General features: G+C 44.2%; 2 protein-coding genes across 2 annotated transcripts; both read right to left on the reverse strand.

Annotated features, from left to right (window-relative positions):
- On the reverse strand, positions 8,978–10,232 carry LOC110430264. The gene is made up of 2 exons (XM_021447635.1): positions 9,606–10,232; positions 8,978–9,372 (listed from the first exon to the last, which is right to left on the reverse strand). Exons 1-2 carry the CDS (start codon positions 9,871–9,873, stop codon positions 9,338–9,340), a joined length of 303 nt encoding a protein of 100 aa, XP_021303310.1. The 5' UTR covers positions 9,874–10,232; the 3' UTR covers positions 8,978–9,337.
- Positions 10,387–17,936, reverse strand: LOC8064145 (proline--tRNA ligase, cytoplasmic). Its single transcript, XM_002441229.2, has 12 exons — positions 17,724–17,936; positions 17,555–17,637; positions 16,911–17,003; positions 16,512–16,628; positions 16,173–16,360; positions 15,410–15,476; positions 14,299–14,421; positions 14,025–14,177; positions 12,415–12,699; positions 11,560–11,778; positions 11,092–11,185; positions 10,387–10,738 (listed from the first exon to the last, which is right to left on the reverse strand). The coding sequence occupies exons 1-12, from the start codon at positions 17,761–17,763 to the stop codon at positions 10,674–10,676; spliced, it is 1,527 nt and encodes a 508-aa protein (XP_002441274.1). The 5' UTR covers positions 17,764–17,936; the 3' UTR covers positions 10,387–10,673.

Consider the following 19,954-nt stretch of genomic DNA (forward strand, 5'->3'; position numbering starts at 1 on the left):
TGATATAAGAATCCTTAGGCCTTGTTTAGTTCCAAAATTTTTTGCAAAATAGGAACAGTAGCACTTTCGTTTGTATTTGATAAATACTGTCCAATCATAAACTAACTAGGCTCAAAAGATTCGTCCCGTCAATTCCGACCAAATTGTGCAATTAGTTTTTATTTTCGTCTATATTTAATACTCCATGCAGGAAATCTGAAAAATTTTGCAAAATTTTTTGGAACTAAACAAGGCCTTATATTATATCAGTAGTCAGTGGCGAGAGAACCGCTGGCTCCTCATGTCAAACTTCTAGCCAGGGTACATGTAACATGCATCCTCCATGCACATGTGGCGCGTTCCTTCCGGGATCCCCGTCCTATAATGTTGCATGGTCCTGCTCTTAACTAACTGTCTGTACCGTGTACTCGAGGACCGTGGCAATCAGTTTGTTTGTCCTCCACGGCTAGACCCTATAATACCAGAGAGACTACTGACAGTGCCAAGCTGTGGAGGGACCTGCATTCTTCAAGTTGTCAGTGGAGCCTAGATAGTTTGGATAAGATCCAGGGGCACAATGCTCATCACTGCTCAAAACTGGTGCATTTACATGTATGTATAAATGAATTCTGCTACTTCGACAAAAACCTATCTATTATAAACTTGAACTGGAATTAGTTGATTTCTTGGAAAACAAGGAGTATACTCTTTTAAGTGTCCATATTTGTTTCCGGCAGGGGCGAAGCTACATGTTAATTAGGGGGTGCAAATGCACCTCTAAAAATTATAAAAACAGTGACTAGATCCAAAATTTCACCATATTTGCACTATCATGGAAGATGTTTATGCACCCACAAGTACACCCCCACTCTAATTTGCTCTAGCTTCGCCACTGGTTTCCGGATGTTTTTTTATGACCAGCTTCCACTTTCCAGGTGTAGCACTTGATTAACAAATGATGCGAGTGCACTTGCAAGTCTAAGAACAGATTTACAACTATCTCACAGTACTACTAGACTACAGTGTCAATTATTGCAATTAAAGCTACTACATTAAAAGGTCAAAGGTAGGGAGATTTAGGATCTGCATTTTTTCACTGGAAAGGCAAAGCAAAAGCGACACCTTAGCTGTAGGCCGATGGAGGATTTGCTCAAGAATGATGGCACCAGCACGTACCAATTTCCCTGAAATGAGACATTAATCATTTGTGCGCTTGCGTGCAGTTTCACTTTCCCAACTTTCAGGTCCTTTATCTCCAGCCATCTTGCCTCCTACAGCTGCAATAGACTATACAGGCAGCTCACCTGTGAAGAGTTCGCTAACTACATAATAGAGCATTTTATGGATACAAAAGGTTGAAACACTAGGTGCCCGTGAGATCTAGGCCAATAAACAAAAGGGGCACTACCACACAAGATCATCCTTTTTACCTAACAAAGAACCATTTAATGCAAATTCAAACAACTGAAAAGTACAGACTCGCAATAACCTTCATCTACTACAAACTGAAAGACTGAATGATGAGCCCAACAATCCTTAAGTTTCAAATGTAGTGAATAAGCACACCAATTTTCCTTTTTCTTTTAGACAGCACAGTAATACAGTATTGACTTTGACAACCTCTATTTCACTTGACAAGAAAACATCAACAATACATCAAGATTGTATGTGTTTGAGTCAATTGCCTGCTGCATGCCCAGGAGAAGTGCTCAATCAGACCATTTCTAGTTAAAGAGGACAATCCATTAGATACCTGGCCATCACCAGCCTTCAGAGACTGCACAATTGCTTTCTGACTTCATTGTGTACATTGGTAGGAATTCCTGCTTTGCGATTATTTACCAGACAACCCATTGATCATGAAGATAAAGGATACTGCTCCATCTAGTGAAAATGTTCAACCATCTCTTACAAATATTTGCCTTCAAAGGACTGAAGTATCGAATACTGACCAATCTTTGTTCTGCCAATTCGGAAGCAATGTAATCTTGCAGAGGAAAATAAGTTCCTCTCTATAAATTTATTCTTTTGCCACCAGAGATGACTGACATACCTGCAAGTTAACGAAACTTTACCCCATTCTGAGAACCAATACAGTATAAGTTGCAACATATCCAGCAAAGCAAGTGACACTAAATTTAGCACAGTAATAACAATATCAGCATTCTTGGTTTCCATTGTGGCCCAATCACCATGTATTCCATGCGCACTAGTTACAGCCACTATAACCAAAGGGGTCAATGTGACTGAAATAATGGTAAGGAAGATTATTACACACTCGATAATACATGAGGGCATACTTGGTGAAGAAAAAATCATATAGGAAACTCAACTCCACTTCTATCACCTTGAAAGCCCTACTGTAATCCTTTCCCGCCGTGGCTAATAGCCCTCTAAAAATGAAGTCATGAGTCCTGAGGCCAGATTCAGAACAAGAAAATCCAAAGTAGCGTCGCCAGAGCAAATGGAACAGTGCAAAAGAAAGTCATATATCTTTCAATTGGGCACCCTCAGTGGATTTCATCAGTCTACCATCACAACGCCAAATCTGATCGGCTGTTATAATATTTTCTGTTGCAATAACTTCGGCAGTAAGGAGGCTCAGATCTAATCCTAGCACCAACGCAGCATACAAGGTAACTGAAGCCTGACAAGCTAATGGGGTCATATCTAGACTCATTTGAATCAGCATCATGTTATGTAGTCAGCAAGCAGTTTGCTTGAGTACCATGAATCACTAGCCAGTACAGAAGCTTGTATCTGCATAAAGTTCTTGTAGATGGTTACAGTGAATAGAAGAGTGACACTGGTAACTACAAAAGCATCTGACATGTGCTGAAGCAAAACAGAAACATATGTGTAGTAGAGAATTAACTGAATATAGTGTTTCATCCATTGCTTGTTGTCATCAAGTTCAAAAGCGGTGATAGAGTTGGTGCACCCAAGGACTGCAAAGAATGATACGGCCCATACAGGATACATGTCCATCTTGATGGATGATGACTGCATGAACCCAATCATGTATGTAAAAATGAGAAACAATAGTGTGTATGCAGTCCACACAAGAGTTCTAATGCAACCGCTGCTTGATTGGCGACGGAAGTATCCAAGAGCAGCAATGAACAATCAGAGGGCCATTTCGACAACCATTAAGGCTTCAACACTGAACACACGGTCCCTGGGTCATGAAGCAAGTTATGTATGATGCTGGTTCCATTTCTGTAAACATGTTGACATCCTTGGTTCACCATCACTGATGCAGCTTCTACTACCAATCAGAGTTGCTCTTGTACAGCTTCTGAGATTAAGGTGGGGAGATGTGTCTTTGCACTCAGAGCAGGAGGGACAGCTTTGAAGTACATAACCCATACTCCCATAGACATGTTTCAGCTACTTTATATGCCATGAACTTGGACTGAGTTAAGTGATTGCAGAGACAAAATTCAATGATTGATTCATCTAGAAAAGAAAAAAGAAAGAAAAAGAAAAACGAGAGCGTGACATTTATCCTAAACTATAATGTCGCTACCAATGTTCAAAATACACAGGATCGCCATTGTGCCACATCAATCAATGTTTGTGTAATGCCAGTTCTAAAATGTTATCCAAGAGAGTTAAAAGTGGAGCACACAACAGAAAAAAAAAACTAACATTGAAAGCAACCTGTATGGCGTTGTCACTTGGCTACCAAAGATTGAAGCGTTAGGGTATTCCAATCATGTATTTTTTAGGCCTCGTTTAGTTCACCCTGAAAACCAAAAAGTTTTCAAGATTTCCTGTCACATCGAATCTTGTGGCACATGCATGAAACATTAAATATAGACGAAAACAAAAACTAATTACACAGTTTAGCTGTAAATCACGAGATGAATCTTTTAATCCTAGTTAGTCTATGATTAGATAATATTTGTCACAAACAAACGAAATTGCTACAGTACCGAAAAGTTTTCACTTTTCGGAACTAAACAAGGCCTTAGTCCTTTTGTTTGAAAAATCCCACGCCACTAAAATAAAAAATAATTATATATCACAATGCTTAGTGAAACCATTTTAACTCGTATCACGATTGTCATTTTACGACTCTTTTGGGCTAGCATAGTTTGTCTTAACGTACGGCTGACATCTCGCTTTTGCATTTGTATCCTGGTTCATCATTGATTTTTTTTGAATATTTGTTATTTCTCACTTCTAAAAAGATCAAACCGGAGACGGCAACACCACTTCAACGTGCCTCCCGCTCCAGAGCTGCACCGACAGGTGGGCCCCACGTGCGGTGGGCCCCACGCACTCACATGCGTGACCTGAGCTCCTGCGCACGCGGCTCCGAAAAATTCCAAATTCCAAATCCCGACTCTTTTTTCTTACGCACAGCAGCATTACGGTACCTCTTACGCACAGCAGCATTACGGTACCGCGATATGGAGGGAACACAGTACGTAAGTAAGTCTTTCTTTTTTCTTTTTTCTTGTTTTCTTTTCTCTTTCTTTTTTCTTTTTTCTTATTCTTTTCATATCCGTAAGTTTTCTTATCTTTTTCAACTTTATTCTTCTTTTTTATCATATTTTCTCATTTCCTTTTTTTTCTTTCTCTTTTCCTTTCTTTTCCGATCTCTTTTTTCTTTCCGTGCTTCATTTTTTCCTTTTGTTTTATTTGATTTTTTATTATTCTTCTTATTTTGTATATTTCTTTTATTTCCTTTTATTTCTTTCATTTCCTTTTCTTATTATTTTGTATTTCCTTTTGTTATTTTATTTTATTTTATTTTGTTTCATGTGAATTTTTTTATTGTTCTTTTCAACTTTTATATCTTTATTTATCTTATTTTATTTTTGCTCGTACTTTAATTATTTATTTGTATTTGTATTTTTTGTTTATTTTTTATTTTACATTATTCCCTTCATTTTTATATATCTTTTTTGATTTTTTATATTTTATTATTTTTCCTTTTCTTTCTTTACCCTTTTTATCTTTGTCTTTATATATTTTATAGTTATGTTTATTTTATATTTTATATTACTTAATTATTTTATTTATTAAATGTTTATTTTTAAATTTTTGTATTTTATGAGATGTTATGTTCATATACTATACATGATGATGTTTTATGGTGTTTTTTTTGCGATGTTCGCGTAATATACAGATGATGTTCTATGATGTATTTAGTGATGTTTGCTTAATATATACAATGTTCTCTAATTTATTTAGCGATGTTACAACATCACTGACTTACAATGGGGAACTCGCAGTTATTGACTCATCAATGATAGTATTGCATCACCTACTTTCTTCACCCAAACACGTTGAACCATTTCGCATAATTCCAATTCGTTTCAGAAGGTCTCTATAAGTTTCAGCAAACAACACTTAGCAAACAGCCCAACTACGGAAACAACACGCAAAGCAAATGTTATGGACCTTCTTGACAGTGGAGATGGTAGCATCTGCCTGTAGCAGCGTGACGGTGAGCAAGCGGGTGCCCGGGCCAAACTCGAGCACGACGTCTGCAGCGCGGCGGGCATTGGCGAGACGCAGTGAGACACCGAGGTGGGCCAGGGCAAGTGGCGGCCAAGAAAAAAATAAAAAAAAGTACATATTGATAATACATATGGCGAATTGATGATCTTTTCAGAAATTGTGCTTTTTTATTTGTAGCATCTGCCTGTAGCAGCGTGACGGTGAGCGAGCGGGTGTCCGGACCAAACTCGAGCACGACGTGTCCAGCGCGGCGGGCATTGGCGAGACGCAGTGAGAAACCAGAGTGGGCCAGGCAGGCGACGGCCAAGAAAAAATAAAAAAAGTACATATTGATAATACATATGGCGAATTGATGATTTTTTCAGAAATTGTGCTTTTTTTTTTACAAGTGGATCAGAATAGTATGTTAGTCTATATATTTTGACTCGGCATAGTTTTTTATATTATTGTGTATTGAAATGTTACTCCCGTAGCAACGCACGGGTATATGCTAGTCATAAAAAAAATTGTAAAGTCGTAGGTCATTACCTATTACAATATTATTACAAACCCAAGGGATGAAACAAGATTGTTAGAGAACTGTAATTCATTGCTTAGGCCAACCCTAACCAGGGTGGCCATATAGTTAGGAGTACATGGGCCTCATGGGCCTGGCCACATGGGCCTGCACTACACATACTCTAACACCCCCCCGCAGTCTGAACTGCCGGCGCAGCGGAGTTTGCAGACTGAACACGAAAAGGAGTACAACACACGGCCCCCCCCACAGACGCAACTAGCCACTGGTGATGTTGAGGCTGGAGCGGAACTCGGTGAAGGTCGAGGACGGGAGACCCTTGGTGAAGATGTCGGCGAACTGGGAGGTGGTCGGGACGTGGAGGACCCGAACATCGCCGACAGCGACCCGGTCCCGGACGAAGTGTAGATCGATCTCCACATGCTTGGTCCTCTGGTGCTGGACAGGGTTGGTGGAGAGGTACACCGCACTGACGTTGTCGCAGTAGACCAGTGCGCTCCGGGAGAGAGGGCTGTGGAGCTCGGCGAGGAGCTGCCGGAGCCAGGAAGCCTCAGCCACGCCGTTGGCGACAGCGCGGTACTCCGCCTCGGCACTGGAGCGGGAGACGACCGGTTGGCGCTTGGACGACCAAGACACCAGGTTGCCGCCTAAGAAGACGGCGTAGCCGGAGGTGGAGCGGCGGTTGTCCGGACACCCAGCCCAGTCGGCGTCAGTGTAGACGACGAGCTCGGTGGAGGACGACCGTCGGTGAAGGAGGAGACCGAAAGCGACGGTGCCCCGGAGGTAGCGTAGGATCCGCTTGAGAGCGGTGAGGTGTGGCTCCCGGGGATCATGCATATGGAGGCAGATCTGCTGAACTGCATAGGTGATATCCGGCCGGGTGAAGGTGAGGTACTGAAGTGCCCCGGCAAGACTCCGATATGCAGTGGGATCTGTCACTGGTGTACCCTCAGCCTCCGAGATCTTGCCCTGTGTGTCAACTGGAGTGGAGCAGGGCTTGCAGTCAGTCATCCCAGCTCTCTCCAGGATATCAAGAGTGTACTGCCGCTGGTGAAGGAGTAATCCAGCAGGGTGAGGCTCAACAGTAACCCCGAGGAAGTGATGTAGTGCACCCAGATCCTTCATAGCAAACTCCTGCTGAAGAGAGGCGATGATCCGCCGAAGGAGTGACTCAGTGGAGGCTGTGAGGACAATGTCATCAACATAGAGCAGCAGATATGCAGTCTCAGCCCCATGGTGATAGATTAACAGAGAGGTATCTGACTTGGCCTCCACAAACCCCAGAGTCAGTAGAAAAGCAGCAAACCGATGGTTCCACGCCCGGAGGGCCTGCTTGAGGCCGTAGAGAGACTTGTTGAGCCGACAAACCATGTCTGGACGAGAAGAGTCAACAAACCCCGCCGGCTGACTGCAGTAGACTGTCTCAGTAAGAACGCCATGGAGGAAGGCATTCTTGACGTCCAGCTGATGCACGGGCCACCCGCGTGTGAGAGCTAGCGAGAGCACCGTGCGGACAGTGGCCGGCTTCACCACCGGGCTGAAGGTCTCGTCGTAGTCGACACCGGGCCGCTGAGTGAAGCCCCGGAGAACCCAGCGAGCCTTGTACCGCTCAAGGGTGCCGTCAGCCCGGCGCTTGTGGGTCCAGATCCACTTGCCGGTGACGATGTTGGAGCCCGGCGGTCGTGGCACCAGATCCCATGTCTGGTTGGCGAGGAGGGCCGCGTACTCCTCTTCCATCGCGCGGCGCCAGTGAGGGTCCAGCAAGGCCTCGCGGACGGAAGAGGGTACCGGTGAGACCTGCGAGTCCCCGGGCATCGCCGCAAGAGCCCGGGGCTGCAGGGTCCCAGCCGCGTGTCGCGTCACCATCGGGTGAACATGACGCGGGTGTCGGTGAAGGAGCGGTGGGTGGTACACCGGCGTCGCGGCCCGAGAAGCTGGGTGCCTCGGCGGCGGGGTCGGTGTCGCCGGTGGGGAAGACGTCACCGGTGGTGCAGGTGACCCCGGCGAAGTGGGGGCCACCGGCGCCGCCGGAGGCAGCGGTGCCAGCCGGGCACGTCGCTGGTAGACGCGCACCGGCTGGGCGAAACGTGCCGGTGGGGCCGGAGTCGGAGACGCCGACCCGGGACCCACGTCGGGAGCGCGTCGCTGGTAGACACGCACCGGCTGGGCGAAGCGTGCCGGTGGGGCCGGTGTCGAAGGTGCCGACCCGGGACCCGCGTCAGGTGCCGGGGCCGGGCCGGAAGGTGACCCCTCGGGACCCGGGCAGGGTAGAGGCCCCGAGGTGTCACGGGCGACAGGCGACGTAGAAGTACCTGCAGGAAACACTGGGAAAGGTGGCTCGACCACCGGGTCAGTAGAAAACACAGAGGAGAGGTCAAGCTCCGAGGTGGAAGCGGGAGTGGTAGTGGTGGAAAAGGGGAAGATCGACTCGTCGAACACCACATGTCGAGATATAAGGACTCGACGAGAGGTAAGGTCGTAGCATCGGTACCCTTGTGATCCGGGGAGTACCCAAGGAAGACACAGAGGGTCGAACGGGGTGCCAGCTTGTGAGGAGCAGTGGCGGTGGTGTTGGGGTAACACGCACACCCAAAGACTCGAAGGTGATCATAGCGAGGAGGGGTACCAAAGAGAGCGTGGTGTGGTGTGGGAGCTGGACAAGCAGTGGAAGGAAGGCGGTTAAGGAGGTAAGTGGAGGTGTGTAAGCTCTCGGCCCAGAAGCGAGCAGGAAGAGAGGCCTGGAGCAGGAGAGTGCGCACGGTGTCGTTGGTGGTGCGAATCATGCGCTCAGCCTTGCCGTTTTGAGAGGAGGTATACGGGCAAGACATGCGCAACTGGACACCGTGAGAGAGAAAGAAAGCACGGGAGGTGGAGTTGTCGAACTCCCGACCATTGTCACACTGGACAGCCTTGACAGTGAGGCCGAACTGTGTAGACACCCAAGCGAAAAAGTGGACAAGCGCGGGGAAAGCATCAGACTTTGCACGTAAAGGGAAAGTCCAGAAATAATGAGAATAATCATCCACCACCACAAGATAGTACTTGTATCCAGAAATACTGATGACAGGAGAGGTCCATAAGTCACAATGTACAAGGTCAAAAATGCGGGCCGCATGAGAAGAAGAACTAGAAAAAGAAAGACGAACATGACGGCCCAGTTGGCACGCATGACACAAATGCTCATCGTGAGCCCGAGTACATCGAATATCGGAACTACGACTAAGCTGCATCAAAGCATCACGTCCAGGGTGGGCGAGACGCCGGTGCCAAGTAGTGGAGGTAGTGGTGGCGAAGGCAGCTGACAAAACTGGCGAAGGAGGCGAGGCAGATGCCGAAAAGCGAAGAGTGTAAAGGGGCCCCGTGCTGTCACATCGGAGCAGAGGACGCCGGGAAGCCAAATCCTTCACAGTAAGACCAGAAGAGTCAAACTCCACAGAACAAGAATTGTCAGCTGTAAAACGACGAATAGAAAGAAGATTATGAACCATAGAAGGAGCAACAAGAACATCAGGAAGATGAAAGGAACCATGGGGGCCGGCGGCACCCACAGAGGTGACAGGAAGACAAGACCCATTAGCGACCATAATGGACGAAGGGAGAGATGGAGAAGGAGGGTGAACAGAAGAAAGTATACCAGGGTTAGGAGTGGTGTGGTAAGTAGCCCCAGAGTCGGCGACCCACTCCGACCCAACTGGAGGAGTCAGGGCCATGGTGCTGAAGGAGTGCGCCAAGGCCGCCTGGTCCCAGCCGGCAGACCCGGGCAAGGTCGGAGGAGGAGTAGGCCACGAGGACGCAGGGAACGGGGCCGCCCACGGGGTCACTGAGGGGAATCCCGGGGGGGCACCGGCAAGCATGGCCGCCGGCGGGCGAGGGTCGCCACCGGAAGCCTGGAACGGCCACATGGAGATGCGCCCTGACCATGGGTTGTGGAAGGATGGCCAGGGTGCACCCCGTGTAGGTGGCTGCGTCGTGTTGCCCCCACGACCTGCTCCACGTCCCCCACCACGGCGACGGCGGCCGCCACGGCCCCGATGTTGGGGCCACGTCCTCGGGATCGGCCGGTCCCGCGGGTCTCACACCGCGGTCATCTAGCACGACCCGGCCGACCCGCTCGTGACCCAGCTTCACTACCAGGCTGGAGAGGTCCAGAACATCCGGCTCCTGGTCCCGGTTGTCCTCGAGCCGGAGTCGCCTTCCTACGCCCGATGGCGGAACCTGGTTCTCCTCTGATACCATATTAGAGAACTGTAATTCATTGCTTAGGCCAACCCTAACCAGGGTGGCCATATAGTTAGGAGTACATGGGCCTCATGGGCCTGGCCACATGGACCTGCACTACACATACTCTAACAAAGATAAACAAGGACTCCAGTGAAACGCGGGCAGAAATTTCATGATAAAATTGACTTTGCCCAGATATAAAGAGGTCCAGTTAAATTCCGGTGAGATTTGTGTTGTAATCAGATATGAAGCGTTTTTTTTTTTGTCTACTTATAGCAACACTGCACGCCAGTAAATTAATGTATGTCTTCTCATTCTTGCAACATCCAAACTCGAATGTATGCGGGAATAAATGGCTTTTGCCAGCAGTGATGACATGAGAACTGAAGTCGATGTAAAACACAATGTAAATGGATTTTTGGATTTGTATTTGAAACCCAGAAGCTAGAACTGAATCCGAAAAGACTCCCAGCACAAGAAATCAGTAGCTGCGGCCCCAGAACGACCACTTCTTCGCTGGCTTTCCAGATGCAAAGCACAGGGTACCTGATTTTAGGTTGTACAAGACAGGTCAGCATGACAATATATGAAAATACAATAAGGCCTTGTTTAGTTTGAGAAAAATTTTGGATTTCGCTACTGTAGCACTTTCGTTTGTTTGTGGCAAATATTATCCAATCATAGACTAACTATGATCAAAAGATTCGTCTCGCGATTTATAGGTAAACTGCGTAATTAGTTTTTATTTTCGTCTATATTTAATGCTTCATGCATGTGCCGCAAAATTCGATGTGACGGGGAATCTTGAAAAATTGTGTGAACTAAACAAGGCCTAACGCAACAATCATAACAAGGGAAAACCATAGATAACTTGCATTCAGGCCCTCATAGAGCCATACCTTCTGGAAGTTCTGGCTGCTCAAATGGAGTACACAATGTTTTTGCAGCTCCGAGTTCCCCTTTTGTCCGAGCTTTCACATCTTTCTCAACTTCCTGTATGGAAAAAAGAAATTTACAGACATGGCAGGCGGAAGTACAATAGAACTGGTAGGTAAAAGGAGCACCAAGGCTACTTCATGGTAGTTATTGACTGATAACTTCCAATCGTTTCTCATCTGCAACATTTTTCGAAATTCGTATAATTTTAATTTTGTGGTAAGCCAAGGAGCAAGGTGATGAAATGAAGCTAATTTTTAAGGAAGAGTTTCCCAATTATCTTTTATGTATCCCGCCTCTTACTTCTAGTTAGAAGTATATGGTGGCAAAAGTGTTGATAACTCTTGTTTGTTAATTGTTGCCAAGGTTTCGAAGAACGAATTCAGGTCAGGAGGCAAATCTGATACAGAAAAATGGGCAATTTCAAGTACCTCCTCATCACACCATGCAGCCAAGATCAACCTTTTGTTATTCAGAGCAGTCGTGAAATCATCCCAAGTGTTGATGACTTGAACACAGGCATCTCTCTTTTCTTGGGCTGTTTTGAACAGATTTTTTTGAATCCCATCCAGTAACACTTTAACCTCTTCAACCAAATTGGTCACAGGAATGTCAACCTTTGCACCATTGTCCCGACGTACAATGCGCACCTAAAAAGAACATGATATAATTTCACACTCGATTTTTTTCACATACTCATGGGAATTCAAATTCACAAAAACAGAAAATAAAAGAATCAGAACATTGTTGCCACTGAGCAGCCTTTTTGCAGAGGCACACAGATTGAACAATTAGTAGCTGGAAAATAACTATCAATCGAAAAGGTCAAGCCTGATATGTGTTGAGCAAACAATTATTTGTCAAATGATATGCATGCTTACTCACTATAAAAGTTGTGACAATGTGTTCACATTTCACATATTTTAATATGATATTGGTTTTCTACCAAACGATAGTAACACATTTTAAGAGAAATTCATGGTCAGGTTTTAGTTTTGAAGACTCAAAAATCCTAATAAGCTCTATGTAAGCTAAGGAGGTAGTAGTACTAAGATGATATTTAAAACAAGGGAAGAGTAACCAGTCAACTAACAGGTTGCTAATCTTTAAAAGGCTATGAAAAGTATTATACTGTTAACTAACTGCAGATAGTCCTAGAGAAAAGAAGCATGATTACAAGAGTGATTCATGTGCACATTAACTTATATAAAAAAAACGAGAGCCAACAGAAAAAAAAAACAAATTTAAACGTGAATGGTGATCTGCGAGAAATCAGTAGTCAGTACCTGTTTGTTTGCAAGATCTTTTGGACCAATCTCAATTCTCAATGGAACACCTTTCATTTCCCAGTGAGAATACTTCCAACCTGGAGAGTAATTTTCACGGGTGTCCAGATCCGCTCGAAACCCAGATTGATTGAGTGTGTAAACAGCTGATTCGCAGGCTCCCTTTATGGCAGTTGTGTCAGCATCCTTATAAGGCACTGGAATCACGATTACCTGGATTGGTGCCACCTTTGGTGGTAATACTAAGCCTTTGTCATCACCATGTGTCATCACCATCACTCCAATCTGCAAGGGCGTAGGCTCTATATATTACAAACATAAAACATAATTTGTGCAGAACACTATGTAACTGGAAATCCAAGGAGCAATAAAAATCATTATTTCAGTGCAACATGTGTTGTTACAAAAAAATCCAATTATTCTTTTTCCTTCAATAGGATGGGGATTTTTCTGTGTTAGGTTGACTCTAGGAGGGAGAGATTGGGCAAGGAAAGAGAAGAGGCTCAGAAGGGAGAACATCGGTCTCTCTTCTATCATATACTCCCCTATACTCATCAACAGCACTCCTCTTAGCATGCCCACTCCAAACCTAGATTCTGTGTAGGTTAAGTGGTGTATTGCAGCATTACACTTGCAATGTCCTCTAAAGCTATAATGGGGAGCTGGCTGTACATGATTTCAGCAGATCCATCATTTAATTAAAGTCAACAACTTAGGTTCTGCAAAATGGAAGGCAGTAAGACAATGACTACCTGGAACAATTGTCTCCATGGGAGCATACCATTTCGGCAAACAATTTGTTGTTTCAGGCTCTATTTGATGATTATATGACTCTACGTGCCAGTTCCATGTTTCCATTTGACCATTGAGATTTCAAGAGAATAATATGAAAAAAAATGCAATGTAACAAGGATAGACCAGCAATCACTGGTTTCTGGCTCCGAGCCCAAGACCATGGAACTTTTAGTGAACTGTTCTCAAAATTGGGTGCAAACAGAAGTTAACTCCAATGATTTGATCTCGGAAACTGATGACATGGCATATTGAACATGTTCAAACTAAATTTTAAGTATACACTTGGTCAGTATAATATCAAAGAATAATTCTTAAACATATTCAGACCTGTTTCTGTTCAAATTCGAACATATCTACTTTCCATGGTTTCCCTCGACAATCATATCATCAAACAGCAGTTTAGATCAAGTAAGGTGGTATTAAGGACCTAACAGATCTACAGGTGCAAGTGTATGAGGCACCAGGATCAGGTGCAACTAAACATAACCCGAGCCATTGGTTTGCAGGTCTAAAGGCTGAGATTGTGTGCTTAGGTGAAATATGTATATTGCTTTTCCCCTATATTAAAATTGCTAAGATGCCGTGCAAATGAACCTTTGATTTTGCATCCTGTAGCGCTAGTGCAACTGCTTAACTCTAAATAAACACTAGTGACCCACATGATAATGGTCCATGTATGATATTGCAGTCCACTTTGTTCGCTAGATATCGACTACATATGGACAAAAGTACCAGGTGCAGCATATACAAAATGAAAGCATCATTCCACCTCCACATCAATTATGCATTTTCAATCAAAGGAGTGCGAGAATTACCGAGCGGGTTGTGTAGGCCCAAGAGTTTTGCCAAACCATTTCCCTAACACCCTTCTCATTCTCAAAAGTAATATCAAACATCTTGGCGAAGTTTTGACCAAGACAATGTGAGGTTGCGCCTTGTATGCCACGACCAGTGTTTGGAATGAAGGCCTGGTAAAACAATATTTAGCAACAAGCATATATTACAATTACAATAAAATATTGGAATTAATTTTCTTTTTCAACAGGATAGTTAAGGAAATGATACAATATTTTAGGAATGTATCAATACCTCAACACTGGTGGTATAAAGTCCACCTGCAAATTTTTCCATCTCGCTTTTCCTCCCTTTGGACACTGGAACTGCTAGAAATTCTTCATATATCCTTCTGTACAGTTCCAATATTTGGAGAACCTGAGAACATCACCATGGATTAAAATAACTGATCATTCGCCATTCAAAAATGTTTATGCAATCACAATACATTATCATTACAGTATTGAACTGTCCCTTTGATACATCACAGAGGCACAAATTGTTTTTGCACAGAACTACCTAGATAAATACATGAAACTTTAATAAACTACTCAAATGTGAAACAAGGGTACTAGTTTCCAATTGAAATGTAATATAAAAACTAAATCACTGCTATAAACAAAAGTCTATAATCTAACATACTACATTAGGTCAGTTGCGCTTTCAGACTCTCAAGATCTTCAAACATTCACAACTTAATTCTGGGAAAAACAACTCAATAGTTATAGCATCTCCAAGAGATCGCCAAATTGTTTTTTAAAGCTAAAGGAAAAACGTCTCCAATAGACTGTGTAAATGACTCTCCAAATTTAGTAGCTCTCCATCCCACCTCATTCACTCTCTACTTTTGGATAGCCTACCTCACTAGTTATCCAGCCTCTTGGTTTTACAGAGTCTGTTGGAGTACTATAGTATTTTTTTTGTCAGATCTATTTTAGAGAGTAGCCAAATCAGTAAATTTGGCTAGTCTTTTTTACTAATATCTTGGAGATCTCTTAGTGTTATACTTTGCAATGGACTCACCAAAACCACCACAATAATACTACTCCCTCTGTCCCAAAGAGAAGGTCGTTCTGGCCTTTGAACATTGTCCCAATGAAAATGTCATTCTGGCTCAGGTCCTACTACTTTACCGCGGTTCAAGGCAGCATGCCTACTATCTGCACCCTGTGCGATGGTGGGCAACAGCTTTTGGCGTTGTGAAATACAAGTGCATGAGAGAGAAAAGTAGGGGTATCTTGGTTATTTCACATTGGTCTTGGTACATGTGTTGAGTGCTAGAATGTCTCTTTATTTGGGACAGAGGAGTAGTTGACAACAGAACCATATCAAAACTGTGCAGAAATATGTACTTATAAGTTATAACCTCTTCATCTGCCTCTTCTTTAGTCGCAAAAGCAGTATGCCCCTCTTGCCACAGAAATTCACGGCTCCTGAAGAGAATAGTTGCAGAGTGTTTAGCAGGAAAAAATTCACGAGGGCCAGGGGGGGACTGGGTACAGCCATATGCATGGAAACAAAGGGCGAATAAAATATATTCCCTCGGTCAAAAATCCCAAGCACACATTTCAAAATTCAAACCTTGTAACTCTAGACCAACAGTTAGGCATCCAAAAGTGAGTTTAGTAATACACAAGCAGAACCGAACCGCTAGATTCATAATCCAATGTACATTTCTGCGGTTACAATTTTGTAAAAAGTCATGTTCAAAGTTTAATTTTGAAGATGAAGGCAGTTATCAAACTTATAAGAGGATCAGCTCAAATGGTGGGTGTTGTGGATTATACAACAATAGCACATTGAACATTTTAATTGCCTTTATTACCAATCTTTCCATTGGACCACTTATTCAAATGTTCTAGAATAATAACAATGCTTGTAAGAAAGTGCTATTTCATTCTTATAAGAAGAAATGAAATATGGGAGCTCCTTGGTTTTCCAAAATATTGAGAGCTGGCAGGTGAGGCAACCATCTGGGCGTGTCCTGATCGCCAATACATTAACATGCAAGCAATGAACTACGCGAATTTGCTAGTTAGACAGTATGGGGAGTGTCTTGCAGAACAAGAGGTAATAAGGAAGGCAGGGAGAATTGCATAACTACATTGGCAAGCCAACAAGTAAGGTACCTTATGAAAGGAGTAGGATTGCTAAACTCCCATCTAACAACATTACACCACTGATTACACCTCAAGGGTAAGTCTCGGTGGCTTCTTATCCATTTGGAGAAGTATGGATACATGACAGTCTCACTTGTGGGGCGTATTGCAATAGGTGCTTCCAGTTCAGATTTCCCTGACTTAGTAACCCAAGCTACCTGCAAGAAGAATATATTACTTTCCTTTTTTTGCTTATTAAGTGACCATGTGAAAATCTTATAGTTGGGCAGACTGACTGGAAGAATTGAACACATATCCAACTGTGAAAATCAGGAAATGGAGATGTGAAGGAAAGAGTAAAAGGCACACCTCTGGTGCAAAGCCCTCAATGTGGTCCTTTTCCTTCTGCAGAACATTCTCAGTAACAAACAAAGGGAAATAATATGGTTTGAGCTTCAGCTTTTTAATTTCTGCATCAAAGAATTCCTGCACCAAATCACAAAGCAGTTATCAAAATTACAGTAATGTCACTATGCTTCACAAACATGAATAGAAACAAACATAAAGGACCCTGATGTTAAACATAGCTTCGTACATAATTCAGGGTCAGAACTTCTGTTATGGAGAAGCTGTGAAAAGTACTACAAACACTAGAAAATCGGTTTCCAGATACAAGGGTGGCTATTGTTTAGCACTGAGATGGTTGCAATTCCAGAATTGACAACAAAGGAGACTTATGGTTTTTAGTCCGTATTGACAAAAACTTACTTTCAGTAGCTCCCAGATTTCCATCGCCCATGGCCTCAATATATAACAACCAGAGATGTCATAGTACTCGATCATTTCGCTGTTAACAACAACCTGGAGGAACAAATAACAATGCTCTGAATTAGCCCCATTGAAAGAACAAGGTATAATTTCATACAAAAAAACAAGGGCTATATTTCGAGGAAAGATATTTTCCCATGTGTGAAACAGAGCAATCAAAGAAGAGCAGTATGAAAATGGTACTTAATGGAATCACTGAACCTGAAACAATATAGCAAGCCAACTAATCCAGTTTCTCACATCTAAGGTGAGTTTGTGATTGCTGTGACGAACTTTGCAGCTTTTGCTGTGGACTCCAAGTAGTTTGGACAATAATTTTAGTAGGTCTAAAATAGGCAACTATAGTCTAGAAGTGTATTCACAAAGACCGAACAATTCTAAGCTACTGAAACAGTGATTTCTCCTAAACCCTCTTACACCAATTCTATCAAAACCTTGGAATTTCATCCCGCCGAGGTGCCGAGCACCAATATATCAATCAAATTGGAACTACCAACACGAATCAAATGGGATCTACCAACATGAATACAAATCGGAACTAGTTGCCCTACCACAGTGAAACATATTACTAACACTTAACCAACCTCAGAGTACCACTCCCCGAAGTTGTCGTCCTTCTTATAGGCCATCCCAAGCTTCGTCTCCTTCTTCACCTCCTTCTTCTTCCCTGCAATCCGCAACCAAGCAAGCTCAGATGCAAACGAACGACCCAACGGTGACGGTGGAAGACGAACGGGAAGGAGGTGTTCGAACCTCCGCCGCCCTTGGCTGCGCCGCCCTTGCTGGTCGACATGGCTCACGGATTCGGTCCTCTGTCGCGCAGCGGGGATCAGGGAGGATGAGGTGACGACGCGAGCGAGCGAGGCGGGTGTCCCGCTAGGGTTTTGTGGCGGCGGCGGCGGGCGGAAGGGTGTGGGTGGGTAGAGTAGCGGCCACTCCCGAGTCAGAGTAGCGCGCAAGTTGCCAATGGGGACAGCACGACGGTGCACGGACACGTTGACTGTGGATATGTGGGCCTGGTTCACCGGTGACGTCACAAGGCGGGGTCGGCCGGTGTATATTTGGTGCAGCTTCTCCCCCCACTCCGTCAGCTGCTCAACCTCCACACTGTAGAGCAGCTGGGTTGCTTCCGTGTCCTTAGGCCTTGTTTAGTTCAAAAAATTTTACAAAATTTTTCTGATTCCTCGTCAAATCGAATTTTTAGACACATGCATGAAGAATATAAACAAAAATAAAAACTAATTGCACAGTTTGGTGGAAATTGACGAGACGAATCTTTTGAGACTAGTTAGTCCATGGTTGGACAATATTTGTCAAATACAAACGAAAGAGCTACAGTGTCGATTTTGTAAAATATTTTGAAACTAAACAAGGCCTTGCTCTATCCGCCGCTGCTGTAGGGTCGCGCGCATGCGCCGTCGCCGGAGGTAGGCACGCGGACACCTTGTCGACTTGCTGGAGGTGCTGTACAACAGTGGTGGCTGAGTGATGTGCAATTAGGGTTATTGGTGTTAGGAAAAAAAAATCCGCATTATTCCCCTCAACTTTCGTCAAGTTCGCTTTTTTCCCTTAATTTTTGTGAAGTTCGTTTTTTTCCCTGAACTATAAAACTGAACATAATATTTTTCTCAACTTTTAAAACCATTCGTCTTACCTCTATGGCCTAGTTATAAGCAATTTGAAGACGGTTTTGTTTTTTGTTTTTAATTTATTTGTGTTGAATCTTAAAAAAACATAGTAAATCACGGAAAATCATAAAATAGAAAATTTAGTTTTGTTCAACTCCATATGAGTATAATATATAATATAGTATATTTTAGTATAAAGTTTTTGTTGCGGCTTTAGATCTATGATTTTCTGTAATTAATTTGAATAATTCATAGTTGTTGTTTCTATGGTCCAATTGTGATAAAACTTTTATGATAGGCTAATTATTGTATGATCGAATTGTAGTAGAAATTTCATGATTGGATCATGCGTAGTTATAATTTATTTATATTTAATAAATATAAATAAACCTAAAAAAGTCTATAGTTGCCTATATTATACTCAGTGGTGGACTTGCTGGCTATTGGTGTTATATACTCAGACGATATTGGGCCTTCATGGGCTGGTTGGACCATCAGGAAAGAGAGCGAAGCCTATATATTAAGGCCTATTTTGGCAGCAAAGGAGCTCAGGCTGGCACCTGGAAACTGGGACAGGCGCAAAACGTGTGTCCGCGGCCCATACAATTAGGAAGGTGATCCTCTCGTTGTTGGGCCTAGTGTAACAGAGCTGCTGTTTGGAAATAGGACATAGCAAGTTGCAAGTTCACTCAGTAGAGGGACAGATGAGAGAATTCATGAAGGGACCGGAAACAAATTGGGTGGACGACGGGCTCATTGAACCAGCTGTGCGCCCCTAGCCTCGATTGTTGACGCGTGGCAAGAAAAACAATCAACGCTCACGGGACAGCGGTTATTACAACAGATCTCTCGGCTCCTCATGTAGCAGTCAGCGGCTTAGCTCGGCCATGTCGAGCCGCTCCATGTTGAGCCCGCACATCGAGTGCCTGGCCGACGGAGTCGCAATAGATCGAGATCGGGCACAGAAATTCTTTGCTGCAAGGACTCGTCCAGCTTCTGCGATCAAGCTAGGGCATAGCATAGAAGTTGTTTGCCACAAGGGTGCGTCCAGCTTGCTGCGAGGGCGAGTTCATGGATGCGTCGACACGAGCTCCTCGGCAAGGACACGTCCAGCTTCCTGCGAGGCGATGGGCAACCTCGCATCGGCACAAGCTCCTCCACCACCGCCACTCTCGTCTCCCTGCTCATCTGTGTGGGTGACCACTGCTGCAAGCGCCGCAGCAGAAGCACCTCGTCGAGCCATTCTGTCGTCGTTCGCGACATCCCCGCCATGTTCTTCACCTCTTCCCCGGCCACCACAGATACAGGCCGCGCCGTGCTCTTGAGGGTCGCGAGGGGAAGGACCGAGCGAGTCGA

This window comes from Sorghum bicolor, chromosome 9 (assembly GCF_000003195.3).
Source record: "Sorghum bicolor cultivar BTx623 chromosome 9, Sorghum_bicolor_NCBIv3, whole genome shotgun sequence".
NCBI classification, from domain to species: Eukaryota; Viridiplantae; Streptophyta; class Magnoliopsida; order Poales; family Poaceae; genus Sorghum; species Sorghum bicolor.